Below are 14,890 nucleotides of genomic sequence, written 5' to 3'. Positions count from 1 at the left end.
AGACATAACTGTAAAGTGAGTAGAGAAGATGGCTAAGGACACAGCCTTGTGATGCACTTATGCAGGTGGAGATCATGGAAGAGGTGTTGTTGCCAATCCGAACTGAGTGGGGTCTGCAAGTGAGGAAATCAAGGATCCAATTGCACAAGGAGGTATTGAGGCCAAGGTCTTGAAGCTTATTGACTAGTTTTGAGGAGTTATTAGTATTGAATGCTGAGCTGTAATCGATAAAGGGCTTCCTGGCGTATGTACCTTTGTTGTCCAGGTGTTTCAGGGTTGCACAGGGGAATTCAAGAGGCTTCAGGTAATTTCTCTGGTGTAAAGCCCACACAGAGGGGAAGGGTCTGGGGGAGGCAGCAGGGGATTGATGACGATGTCCAACACATACTGACCTATGGTCCAGGAAGGTATCAGTCCCTGCAACACTCTGAACAACTGTGAAGTCAAAGACAAAACTGTATACATTGGAAAGCAGAAATTACAACAGAATATTCCAGAAGGAATCATATATCAATTGATCGGGTGGTTAAGAGGTGTATGGTGTATTGGGCTTCATTAGTTGGGGGATTGAATTCAAGAGCCGTGAGGTAGTGTTGCAGCTATATAAAATCCTGGTTAGACCACACCTGGAGTATTGTGTTCAGGGCTGGTCGCCTCATTATAGAAAGCATGAGGAGAGGGAGGGTGCAGAGATTTACCAGGATGCTGCCTGGTTTAGAGAGCGTGAGGAGAGGGAGGGTGCAGAGATTTACCAGGATGCTGCCTGGTTTAGAGAGCGTGAGGAGAGGTTGAAAGAGCTTGGGCCTTTCTCTCAGGAGTGAAAGAGGATGAGAGGAGACTTGATAGAGGTGCACAAGATGGCAAGAGGTGTAGATCGAGTGCATAGCTAAAGATTTTTTTTGCAGGGTGGATGCGGTTAATACCAGCCGTCATAAATTTAACGTGATTGATGGTATGTATAGGAGTGGATGTCAGAGCAAAGTGTTTTATGTGGAGAGTGTCTGGGGCGGTGGTATAGTCAGATACATTAGTAGCCTATAAGAGAATCTTAGATACGCACAGGGATGAGAGAAAAACAGAGGGCTGTGTGAGAGGGGAGGGTTGGACTGATCTTAGAGTGGGTTAAAAGGTTGGCACAATATCATTGGCTGAAGAGTGTGTACCGTACTGATCTATGCTGTAAAAATCTAGAGCGTTCGATACGTCAGATGGTTCTACAGATGGTCTTTGACCCACAGAGAGTTTCCATTATTTTCTGCTTTTAAACCAAAGCATCTGTTCCTTTCAGGGAAACCAAATCTCTCACATTCTGATTGATTACTGAGACGGTGCAAACTGGGATTAGTCTGTGAAGTAACTGCTTCGATGCCCACTGTGAAACAGAGATGTGATGAAAGGTGCTCCCAGTGCGGTAATTATACAAACACCAGTGCCCATTTGTAAGGTGACAATGGGAATTTCAGTCAGGCCTCTTGTCTTTCACCATTTCCCATTTTCAGCCACTGCTGTCCCCAAGGTGTGAATGATAACATGGAATTTGGAAATTAGACTAACAATGTGTCAGTCACAGCACTATCTTAAACCTGCTCATGCCTTCTGCAAGAAGGTGTATGAGCTGATGAGAGTCTTGGCCCGAAATGTTGACTGTTCATTCATTTCCATAGATACCGCCTGAACTGCTGAGTTCCTCCGGCATTTTGCATGTGTTACTCGGGATCTGCAGTCTATCTTGTGTTTCCGATTTGCTGTTCCACTATGAAGTCTCTTCGAGGGATGCCTACCCAGTGGAAGTTTAAATCTCTTTGAGGGGAGTTCAGTGAAACCCTCTCTCACTGCTCCCCCCCTTTGTGATCTCTGCTGCTCTCCGACCCTTTGCACCTTCCGTCTGGCCTCTTTCCCCTCCCCTACCTTTCTATTCTGGCACCTTCCCCATTCCTTCTCAGTCCTGAAGAGGGGTCTCGGCCCGAAACGTTGACTGTTTATTCATTTCCATAGGTGCTGTTTGACCTACTGAGTTCCTCCTGCATCTGGATGATAAGAGGTGTAGATCGTGTGGACAGCCAGAGACATTTTTCTAAGGTGGAAATGCGAATACCAGGAATCTTAACTTTAATATAAGGGGAATTTCAGAGGAAAGTTTTTTTACACAGAGAGTGGTGGGTTCATGGAATGTCCGGCCAGGAATGTTGATAGAGACAGATATATTAGATTAGATTAGGGGCATTTAGGGGCATTGTGTTGGCGCGTGGCCAAGTGGTTAAGGCGTCGGTCTAGTGATTTGAAGGTCACTAGTTCGAGCCTCAGCTGAGGCAGCGTGTTGTGTCTTTGAGCAAGGCACTTAACCACACATTGCTCTGCGACAACACCGGTACCAAGCTGTATCGGCCCTAGTGCCCTTCCCTTGGACAACATCGGTGGCATGGAGAGGGGAGACTTGCAGCATGGCCAACTGCTGGTCTTCCATACAACATTGCCCAGGCCTGCGCCCTGGAAACCTTCCAAGGCGCAAATCCATGGTCTCCTGAGACTAACGAATGCCTATATATACATAGGGGCATTCAAGAGACTCAGAGAAGCACATGGATGACAAAAGAATTGGGATATATGTAGGACGGATGGGTTAGTTTGATCTTAGAGCAAGCTAAGATCCCAGCACAACATCGTAAGCTGAAGAGCCTGTACTGTGCAGGAGTGTTCTGGGTTCAAACTGAACCAGAGAGCCAGCACACTCTGTATTCCTGCCAGAGACAGCAATAACAGCACCAGCACCCCCCCACCACCCTCTGCCAGATGCATGAAATTTGGACACTTACCTAACAGGAGAATCCACCCTTCCCCAGGAGTAAAACTGCTCAAGAATTTTACTGCTGGAACTCTCCCCCTTTATGAAGTAGGCTGACTTCATAAAGGGGGAGGAAAGGGGTCACTTTCAGGTCCACAATTCCTTGAAAGTGACATCACAGGTAAATAAGGTCATAAAGAAAGCTTTTGGCACATTGATCTTCGTAAAGTATTAAGTACATTTTGTGTTGAAGTTGTATAAGACATTGGTGAGTCATAATTTGGAGTATTTTGTGTAGTGTTGGCCAGCTACCTACAGGAGAGATGTAAATAAGTTTGAAAGATTTCAAGGATGTTGCCAGAACTGGAGGACTGGAGTTAAAAGGAAAGATTGAATAGGTTAGGATGTTATTCCTTGGAACAGAGAAGAATTAGCAGAGATCTGATAGAGATATACAAAGGGAGGAGAAGATGGCGGCGTGACGCAGCTCGCAGCGGCCACTCCGGTGGTGATGTCTGTTATTTGTCAAGTAGGGTGCCGTGCACAATCCTGATTTGATGGAGACGGACGTGAGAGCACGGAGGAACATCTGGTGAAACTTCTGAAATGCCTGCTTCGCTGTTGCTGCTACTGTGTGGTCCAGAATCTCCGGAGGGGAAGGTCCCGAGTCCTTGGCTTTGCTTGTTGCTCGGTGGCCGGGGCGGGGTCGAAGCGCTTGGCAGAGGATGGTGCTCAGAGAGGCTGTAACGGAGGGGCTGGTCAGAGGCTCGAAGTTTTCGGACGGACTCAGAGTCGGCTGCAGTCGGGTGCTTCCAATGCATCGGCAAGTTGTCGGCACTTGGAGGTCCATGGCAGGGAGAGTTTCTCTCTTCTGCCGCCTGCGTTAGATGATGAGTTGATCGGGACTTTGAGACTTTCTTTTGTACTGTGCCCATGGTCTGCTCTTTATCAAATTATGGTATTGCTTTACATGGTTGTAACTATATGTTATAATTATGTGGTTTTGTCAGTTTTAGTCTTGGTTTGTCCTGTTTTTTTTTGTGATATCATTCTGGAGGAACATTGTATCATTTTTTAATGCATGCATTTCTAAATGACAATAAATGAGGACCAAATGTCCTCATAATCTAAAAAAAAAATAATTTATTCGATTAGATTGGATTATATTATGAGAGGTATAGATAGGGTAAATGCAAACAGCCTTCTTCCACTGAGGTTAGGTGGTACTATACTACAACTAGAGGTCATGGGTTAAGGGTGAAAGGTGAAAAGTTTAAGGGGAACATGATGGGAACCATCTTCAGGATCATGAGAGTGTGGAATAAGATTGATTTCAACGTGTAAGAGAAGTTTGGATAAGTACATGGATGGTAGGGGTATAGACAGCTAGGGTCCCAATACAGGTCAATGGAAGTAGAACGTTTAAATGGTTTGGCACAGACTAGATGGACCAAGGGGCCAGGTTTCATGCCATATTTTTCTATTGCTTTATAAGTAATATGTGGAACCAGAGGAGCCAACACACTTGACCACAGTTATACCACTATCCGCGTGGTTTACTGAGCCATTCCATGCCCACACTTTACAAAGTTCAATCACCTGGCTGTACTTCTTCTCCAAGCTAATAAGGAGAGAGCTTTTGAGGGGTTGGTCATGATTAGGATCAACTTCTGTCTCAGGAAGGAGCTGGACCTACTACAATTTGCCTATCACCACAACTGGTCTACAGTGGATGCAATCTCTTTGACTATCCACTCTGCCTTCGATCACCTGGACAATAGTAATGCCTATATCAGGCTGCTGTTTATTGATTACAGTTCAGCATTCACCACAATCATACCCTCGGTTCTCAGCAGCAAGCTTCAAAACCTGGGCCTCTATACCCTCTGCAAATGGATCCTTGACTTCCTCACTAGGAAACCACAGTATGCACAGATTGGAAATAACTTTGACCATGCACTTTAAGGATGTGTGCTTAGCCCACTGCTCTACTCTCTCTACACCCAAGATTGTGTGGCTAAGTACACCTCAAACACCATCTCTAAATTTCTCAATGACACCACTATTGTTGGCAAAATTTCAGATGGAGCCGAGGAGGTGTACGGGAGCGAGACAGATCAACCGGTTGAATGACGTCACAGAAACAAACTTCCACTCAATGTCAGTAAGACCATGGAATGTATTGTGGACTTCAGGAAGGGGAAGTAAAGGGAACACACATCAGTCCTTATAGAAGGATCAGAAGTGGAAAGGCTTTGCAGTTTCAAGTTCCTAGATGTCAATATGTCTGAGGAACTATACTGAGCCCAACATATTGATGCAGCTACAAAGAAGGCACTACAGAGGCCATATTTCATTAGGAATTTGAGGAGAATTGGTATGTCACCAAAGACACACAGATTTCTACAGATATACTGTGGAGAGCAATTGAACTGGTTGCATCACTGTCTGGTATGGAGGGGCCACTGCACAGGATTGGAAAAAACTGCAGAAAATTGTAAAGTCATCATGGGTACTAACCTCCCCGGCATCCAGGACACCTTCAAAAGGCAGTGCCTCAAAAAATGTGGCATCCATCATTAAGGACCCCCATTACCCAGGACATGCCCTATTCTCATTGATACCATCAGGAAGGAGGGACAGGAGCCTGAAGGCACACACTCAATATTTCAGGACCAGCTTCTTCCTCTCTGCCATCAGATTTCTGAATGGACATTGAACCCATAAACACCATCTGATATTTTTTGCTCTCTTTTTGCATGACTTACTTAATTTAACTTTATATATAAGGCATATATACTAATGATAATTTATAGTATTTATTATGTATTGCACTGTACTGCTACCACAAACAACACATTACACAACATATCCCAGTAATACCAAACCTGATTCTGATTCTGAATCTGATTCTACTCCCAGCATCTTCTGAGAACGTGCACCACATAACTGAACCCACAATGGCTCCAGCATGGCACCTAACTGACAGGGGCCCCAATCTAGGGTTCATGGACACCTCCAGTGATGGTAAGGCTCCATGGCATAAAAGGCTGGGAACCCTTGCTGTGACAGGAAGTTCGATTTGGTGACATGAGGAGTGAATTCGATGCCCCACATTGGAGGGTCCACAACTAGGAGGATTATCACTGACCCATCCAGCTTCCTGCTTGCATCTGGGTGAACTTTGCCTTTCAAATGGGCAGCTTTCCTCTCCAACCGGGGAGCTACAGCCAATCTCTAATGTCAGTCCTAGCAAGGTTTCTCAGTCAGGCAGCCTTGTACGTCTACCTCACCTGCACTGGACTCAAGCAGTGACGTTTAATTGTGCTTTTCCTCGGTGACTTGTGCCTGGTTCTTACCCTCTTTGCACTCCAGGGCCACCCGGGACTCGAGGTTGTCCATCTGCATCTGCAGGCGCTTCAGGGTCAGGTCGTTCTCCCTGGACTTGCGCTTGTAGGCAATGACAACGATGACCACGATGACTAGCAGCAGGGTGCCCCCCGCCACGATGCTGGCAATAGCCGGCAGAGTGAGCAGGCTGTCGGACAGGATGTAGACCATTCCTGGTGAGAACTGTAACCCGCCCACTTGTACCTGGAGCACATAACAGAGTGAGGGTTACACCCTGTCACCAGGGCTAAACTCAGACCAAAAACCAACAAACACAATTCAACTGGGGACAAGGAGCACTTTCCAACTTCGTATTCAATGTCTGCCTGTGACAGATTGGTTCCAGCTACAGTGCAAGTTGTGTTTATTGTCAAGTTCAGACAGCGTGAGTCCAAAGAGTGTTCTGCAGTGGGACCAGTGCTCGGTCAAGAACCTACGGTGATGGGGACCCAAAGTGTCCCGCTGTGTATGAAGCCCAATCTGTTGCCCCAGTGAGAGGCTTTCCCTCCGGATGGGTCAGTAAAGAAGGGGTGAGAGGAGAGGGGTAGGGGTTCAGCTGGTGGGTGAGAAAGAAGAAAAGCCCAAAGGGTGGTGTGATGGATTCTGCTGGAGGAACAGGGAGAGGGGGAAGAGGGTGAAGGGATGACTGAAAGTTAAAAAGCTGCAGATGCTGCATGTGTGTGAAATAAAAACAGAAAATTCTGGAAACACCCAGCAGGCCAGACAGCATCTGTGGAGAGAGATCTGGTCCTCAAAAGTCAATTCATCTCTCCACAGACTCTGTCCGATCTACTGTAAGAAGTCCCGAGGCTCACTGTGATTGGTGTGAAGTGAGGAACAATGTGACTGGTGGGATCGGAGGAGCTCTGTGATTGGTGAGAAATAAAGAATAATGGATTGGTAGGATGTGAGCAGTGCTGTGACTGGTGGTATGTGAAATCCATTAGATATAACCTGCTTGTTCAAAGTGGTTTAGACTGGAGAAGCATGCTACAGTTAACAGCATCAGGACTACTCACCAGAACGCGAAGCTGCCCGCTCAGGTTGGGCGGTTCACAGAGTAACTGTGTCTCAGAGACAGTGACGGCGCACGGCGTGTCCCCGATCAGCACGGTGTAGTTCAGCTTCGCTCCTCCAGCTGCAGGGGGAAGCAGGTTCCGTCCCTGTCAACAACACAACAATTCGACATTCACCTCTCCAAGAAAAACTCTTTGCAGCCAAGGTTAAATGGAATACAAAACAAATCTCTGTTTCTGATGCAGCCCCGAGTGTTGATTGCAACATCCTGTCACGCACAGTCCCACCAACAGTGCATTTTAATAAACCCTTAAATGAGTCTGATTTTATTCAGAATATCACTCCCTTCATGTTTTTAAACTATGCTGGTCAAATCCAATTAACCTGCCGAGTATTGACTGACAATTATTGATCTGTGTCATAAAATATAACTAGATACGCCAAAGCATTTCTTATCTACAGAAGATTAATTAACTTTTCTGAAACTGACTATTCTACCACCCAGAAACTAATTATAAAAACTGATAATTTATATTATTACTTCCAGGTAATTGATTTAATACTTAACTGTTTATTATATTTAAATTAACCTTTATTTCTCTGCCCCATTGCCCATGGACAAATCCCAGTGAGCTGTTATAATTGTCCAGAGTCAATTGTTACTAAACCAATAATGAACTACAGAATTAATTCTGCTGTGACCGGCACATGAACAGACAAGGAGTAGAGGATGTAGACGATGTGGACTTAGGAAATGGAGGGATATGGACCATGTACAGGGAATGGAGTGATATAGACCCTGTATAGACAGGGAATGAAGGGATATAGACCATGCGTAGAGGCGAATGGAGGGATATGGACCATGTGTAGAGATGAATGGAGGGATATGACCATGTGTACAGACTGGGAATGGAGGGATACGGGCCGCGTGTAGAGAGACGAATGGAGGGATATGGACCATTTACATACAGAGTACTATCAGGCTGTTCAACAGATCAGCACAACTTTAACCAACTTAATTTAAGTATCATACTTAAAGGACAGAAAGATCCTTCTGCACAAATAATAATGTCAACTTAACTAATCTTGCCTGCGCGCATGTGGTCCATATCCCTTCATTTCTGGTCATATGACGGTCTAAATGTTTCTTATGGCTTGCTATATCTGTTTCCACTGCTGCCTGGCAGCACATTTCAGGCACCAACCACACTTGTGTAAAAATCTTGCATCTTTTACCGCTAGTTGGATAAAATAGACCTTTGCCCTAACAATCTACCTCGTAATGATCTTATTGCCTGCCTGTAGCTATTGCACTTTATTCTGCATTCTGCTATTGTTTTACCTTGTTCTACCTCAATACACAGCGTAATGATCTGATCTAAATGAATATTATGTAGGACAAGTCTTTTTTCACTGCACCTTTGGAAATCAATTCTAATTTCACGTTAAAGATATACCCTCTAGTACTTGACACTTCTACCCTGGGAAAAAGACTCTCATCTACCTTGTCTACCTATCTATCTTGTTTAAGCAACTCCAAAGTCTCCCCAGAAATCTCCATCTGGTGAAGTATCTATGTTGTGTTTTTTTTGATGGAATCTGGGTCATGGTCACTTTGGGAGCTTGCATGGTGTGTGGTGGAGGGGCTGGTACTTTTGCTGAGGCAGGTGGGGGGTGTGGGGGAGGAAGGGTTGATGCTTTGCTATTGTTTGCGCATGGAAGGAGAAGAGGACTTTGGGGTTCTAACAATTTTCTGTCATCCATTCTTTGGTGTTTTTCTTCTGTTTGGTGGATGTCTGCGGAGAGTAAGAATTTCAGGTTGTATACTGTATACATTCTCTGATATTAAATAGAATCATTGAATTATTGAACAAAACCAGGCATTAAGAAGTCAGAAGGCAAAGGTTTGAGCCTTAAATTGTGGCAGGATAGTCAGAGAGTGAAACAGCACAAGGAGATGGAAGACATTATGTGCTGGAAGGACACCTCATGGCTTTGGGGGGAGTGGCTGGGAGGGGTGATCCGAGGATAGAATATAATCATGGTTGTACAGCAGTCATGGGGAGAATGTACAAACTCCTTATAGACAGTGGGGGAAATTGAACCTGATTGCTGGTGCTTTAAAGCGTTACGTTAACTGTTATGCCCCTCTACACTGCCGTGCCTCCCCAAGGACAAAAATAACAGAATTTTTTCCACAGTTTCCTACTGGTGGTTATTTCTCAGACTGATGTTTAGTAATCATTGTTGAATTATTTGGAATAAACTGAGAAAAACTGAGAACAAACTATTAGCATAGCAGAAGCTCTGGCTGTAAGTGACCTGGGTTAAACAGGCCGTGTTACAACACAAGATTAATCACCACGTTTATTCCATTATTTTGCTGATTTAGGGAGAAAATTCAGAAAGCTTTATCTTCTTGTAAAATGGGCCTGTTTATTCTTCACTTCCCTCAGGAGGTTAATTAGAGCTGGGGAGCGTCAGTAATATCTGTATTCAAAATTCAAGAAGCCCTCAATTTTAATGTCCAGGACTCATGCAAAAAAAATTTAAACCTCTGCTCAGTACGTTTACATTTCTTACACAAATAATGAGGATTGAAGAAGGCTTCATTAATCACTGTCGGTGGAGCTCGGTGGGATGAACCTACGTACTGATTGCAAACCACACACGGCAGGGGAGACCGGTCGCTCACTCGGGGGGCCAAGCAATAGTCTTTCCTTGGACTCCTTTCACAGGTTCTTCAGGTCTGCCTCAGGGCGAGGGAATCCATTCTGAATGTCCCATCGGAAAACGTGGACAGAGAGGAGGGGCCACCAAATGCGATGTTCCATCCTGCACCCTGATGGCATCTGTACGCTCGGACTAGGGTTCACTGGCCTGACCATCCTACACACCCCTAACCCTACCTCAGCGACGGGCAACTTCGGTCCACGTCTACGTTTTTAACTTTAGAGATACAGTGCAGAACAGGCCCTTCTGGCCGATGAGCTGTGCCACTCAGTAACCCACTGACTTAATCCTAGCCCAATCACAGGAACAAGAAACCTACTAACCAGTACATCTTTGGACTGTGGGAGGAAACCAGAGCACCAAGGAGAAACTCTCATGCTCATTGGAAGTACATACAAACTTTCTACAGAGGAGGCCGGAATTGAACTCTGAATTCTGACACCCCAAGCTGTAATAGCATTGTGCTAAACACTACGCTATCGTATGGACTTGTCTGATTCTCACTGCTGTCTGTAAGGAGCTTGTATGATCTCCCTGTGACCATGTGGGTTTCCTCCAGGTGCTCTCGTTTGCTCCAAAGACGTACCAGCTGGTAGGTTAATTGAGCCTCGTAAATTGTCCTGTGATTGGGCTAGGACTGAATAGGGGATTGTTGGGAGGTGCAGCTTGAAAGGACAAAAGGGCTGTTCTGCACTGTAATTCAATAAACAAACAAACAAATAGACAAATAAATAGAGTCTTTGTTATACAGTATTTTTCTTCAGGGTCTTTTATAATTTATACTCAGTGTGTCGGCTATACTTAGGTGTCTGTGAACTTTCCATTGTTCTTGTATCTTGCCATACTGGTGCACAGGACAATAAACTTGACCGGACTTAACTCCATGACTTAATAGATCATGTGACAACATGACAAATCTCATGTGAACGAAATAATGAAAGATGAAGGTTGGCCTTCTCCAAGTGGGGATGATTTAATGAACAGCTTGCCGCTTTGTCAGGATTATTTGTCTCTGATAGGTAAAAGTAGATGTTGGGGAAGAAGTCTGGCTGCTGACAGAAAGTCTGATGTTCGAGTGTGTCCCACGGAGGTCGGGGCAGATTGTTTTTAAAAAACACCTGAATACGGAGAAGGAACAGGACAGAGGAAGCCAGTGCCAGTAATGATTTGAATGTTATCAGAGTGCCGTGCAAAAACATCCATTTATCACACTTCATTTATCTCAAGAGCAACTGTAAAAATAAAGTCACAGGCATTGAAACATTAATTACAGATGGAAGATATCAGTGTAGGGGTGAGGAGCCTGCCATTCCTGCTGGGTTTCTTAATTAAACAAATACGACACATTTCACTCTGTGTTTCGAAGTCCCTGTGACAAATAAAGCTAATTTTTTGTCCTGCTTTTTAAAGCATAATTTTCTAAATGCTGTTTTCTTTTCCTTTCTGCATCCTGGGTAAATCTTTTCTCTATGGGCTGATGAAGCCAGGAAATTAAATATTTTGAAAATAGCAAACTGTGCTGAGAGTTTTATTTTGCTCGCCGTCTTGGGGTGAAGACTATTTATTTCCCTGGTCTATTCCTACTCGGACCTTCATGGATCATGTGGGTCAGAGCGGGTACAGACGGCATCCTCCCCCACTAAACATAAACAGGAAGATACTGTGGATTGATTTTTACAGCAATCTACTTGCTTTTCTCCACAAATATTAATCAAACTCTTCCTCACAAGTGCCTCACACATGGTTAAAGCATCAGTGACATCCAACGGATAGGAAGGCAGTACTGCAACACTCTGTGGAGGGAAAAGGGCAAGACAACGTACAGAAGACGTCATGGTCATCCACTGCAACCAAGGAAGATCCCAGTTTGGGACGTTTGTTCGTGCTGCTGGGCCCGGACTTCTGAGGTCGAGAGAGTGGAACTGCCCCCTAGTGCAACGTCTTTCCCACTTTTCAAACTCTCCTGCATGGGTTTCTTGTCATCACTGGACATGATGGACAACCACCATTAGACCAATATGAGGAAATACTCCTTCCTACAATTTGGCAATTGCTGCATCCCATTTCAGGGAATTTGCACTCCTTTACTGTCTGTGTCATTGCAAAGGTCTCTGTCATTATAGATCTTCGTCTATGTTCATGATCACCCACGAGAGAATCATTCACCCCCTCACCATGCCAATGGTTTTAGTATGATGTGCACATTGCAGAGTGTGTCTGTAAAGAATATCTTCTCCACACGTACAACACACGTACACAACCAATGCACAGGTATACACCACACACACATGTGCATCTGTACAATGCATCTATTGTGCACGCATATGCTCAGGCTGTGTTCTTATTGTATGTACAAAGTTCATAAATTTATTAAAGTACATACATTGCACGTCACCAGACACTGCTCTAGGATGGGTGGGTCCAGGTGAGGGGGCAGGTGGAAATAGTGACAAAGGCTGGGAGCTGAAGGGTGGGGTTGACAAACGGCTGGAATCTGATGGGAGAGGAAGGTGGAGCATGGGATCAAACAAGGGAAGTGGGGAGGGTAGATGGAAATAGAGAGCTAGGGGTCCCAGTGGGAGGGGAGTGTGGGAGTACTGCCCATTCAACCAACAGATGCTCCTTCACCTGCTGGAGTAGTTTTCTGTTGCCCCAGAATCCAGTGTCTGCACTCTATAGTGCCGACTTGTGTTCTGTGTGCTGGGTCATTTCAGAACATGTCGACTGAACTCCCATGACAGCTGGATCGGAAACAAAAGAGTTTCTGCAGACGCTGGAAATTGAGAGCAACACCCACAAAATGTTGGAGGATCTCGGCAAGGTCGGGCAGCATCTATGGAGAGGAATAAACAGTCGATGCTTCGGAACGAGACCAAGATGCACTCTTCATCAGGAGCCTTCCATGGAGGGAGGAGGGATGAAGTAAGAAGCCGGGAGGTGATACATAATGTATAACTATCACCTTCCATCTTGTATTCCTTCCTTTCCCCCAGTTCTGATTCTGCCTTCTGCCTCCTTCCTTTCCAAACCTGATGAAGGGTCTCACTGTTAATTCCCCTCCGTAAATGCTGCCTGACCAGCCAAGTTCCTCCGGCACTTTGTGGGTGTTGTTCAAGATTTCCAGCATCTGCAAGTTCTCCTGAGTTGAACCTTTCTGACAGGAAGGGTCAGCATCGCAGTGAAGAGCTGAGACAGCCACGGCCACAGCGGAACAGGGCAGGGGATGAGCGTACAACGCGGCACTCCAACTTACGGATGTAGACACGTACTTTGAGTATGATGGGGGCGCCCGGCTTCTGTTCCAGCATGCCTGTTACACTCAGAGCTTCAAAGGTCGGGTTGGGGTAGAAGACGAAGTTGGTGTTGTTATAAACCAGCAGAGCCTGCACGTTGTCGAAGACGAAGCCGAACTCATCGGGGCGCTCCACCGTGTCGTGCCCAGGCTGATGCTCGTGGGTGAGAGCGGGAGCTCGGCAGGTCATGGTTGTAGAGTTCACCACTTCACACACCTGCAACAGGACAAGAGGCGTGAGTCTCCTTTCAACATCTGGAACACCCGAAGCACAAGCTCAACCTCACATGGATACGGAGAACATTGACCCCAAGATTCAGGATTGTTTAATGTCATCTCCTGTCCACAAGTGTAAAGGAGAATGAAATAATTGCTACTAAGCATCCAATGCCACAGAAAAAGAAGCACAAACACAATAATAACAAATGCTGGAGGAACTCAGCAGGTCAGGCAGGATCTGTGGAAATGAATAAACAGTCGACGTTTCAGGCTGAAAGCCTTCTTTGGGACTGTATTTTCACTTCCACAGATGCTGCCTGACCTGCTGAGTTCCTCCAGCATTCTGTGTGAGTTGCTCTGCAGACCTCTATAGTGTTTATGATAATATTAATAATAAAAACACAATAAATGGGAATACATAAGACAGCTTATACTGTATACACAGATTGATTGTATGTCCATAAAGTGACGCTAGGCACAGGAAAGTCTGTACATAAGATGGCTGTAACAAGAAATGAGAAAATAGTGATGGCTGGGGGTGTGGAGAGGTGGGTTAGTGTGTGGAGGTGCTGATCAGCCTTACTACTTGGGGAAAGGAACTGTCTTTGAGTCTGTGAGCAGGGTGTATGGCAAAGGGACCAGCACCCAGCCCTTTGGGGGGAGGGGTATCCATGGTTACGATGACAGGGAGAATGGAGATGACAGAACAAAGAACATGACAGCACAGTACGGGCCCTTCAGCCCATGATGTTATGCCAATCTTTAAATCTACTCTAAGATCAATTTAACCCTTCCCTCCCACATAGCCCTCCATTTCCCTATCATCCATGTGCCTATCTAATGTATCTGCCTCTACCACCACTCCTGGCAGTGTGTCCCATGCAGCCACCATTCTCTTAAATTAAAACACCTCCCTCTGACATCCCCCCCCCCATACTTTACTCCAATCATTTTAAAATTAAGCCTTAAAGTTAACCATTTCCACCCTTGGGAAAAGTCTCTGGCTATCTACTCAATCTATTCTGTTTATCATCTTGTACACCTCTATCAAGTCACTTCTCAAACTCCTTCACCCCAAAGAGAAAATCCCTAGCTCGCTCATCCTGTCCTTATGAGACATGGCAAATTACTGGTAAATCTCTTCTGCTCACTCTCTAAAGCTTCTACATCCTTCCTATAATGAGGCAACCAGAACTGAACACAATACTCCAAGTGAAGTCGACACACCCGATGCTCTCTGTGTGAAGATCTTACCTTGACATCCCCCTATAACCCTGAAAGCTGCAGGAAATGCACAGAAAAGTGAAAAGAAATCAGAATATTACCCATGAAATCACTTTATGAAAGGACTGTTTGAAAACTAATGAGTATTAAAGATAGATGGTTTTACAAAAGTTATCTCAATACATGGGTGGCAGGGTGGAGATACATCTCTACCAAAGGAAGTGTAAGGTACT

General features: G+C 45.2%; 1 protein-coding gene across 2 annotated transcripts in view; it reads right to left on the bottom strand.

The window, feature by feature from the left end:
- Nucleotides 1-14,890, bottom strand: part of LOC134355368 (plexin-A2-like) — a 560,952-nt gene that overhangs the window by 70,427 nt on the left and 475,635 nt on the right. For both annotated transcript variants that reach the window (XM_063065148.1, XM_063065149.1), the window contains exons 18-20: nt 13,192-13,431; nt 7,192-7,335; nt 6,142-6,376 (exon numbers count right to left, since the gene is read on the bottom strand). In XM_063065148.1, the coding sequence (XP_062921218.1) occupies nt 6,142-6,376; nt 7,192-7,335; nt 13,192-13,431 (619 nt within the window). The remainder of the gene's footprint in view (nt 1-6,141; nt 6,377-7,191; nt 7,336-13,191; nt 13,432-14,890) is intronic.

This window comes from Mobula hypostoma, chromosome 13 (genome assembly GCF_963921235.1).
Source record: "Mobula hypostoma chromosome 13, sMobHyp1.1, whole genome shotgun sequence".
NCBI classification, from domain to species: Eukaryota; Metazoa; Chordata; class Chondrichthyes; order Myliobatiformes; family Myliobatidae; genus Mobula; species Mobula hypostoma.
The sequence above is the reverse complement of the archived record's forward strand: the minus strand, read 5'-3'. Positions and strand labels throughout refer to the sequence as shown.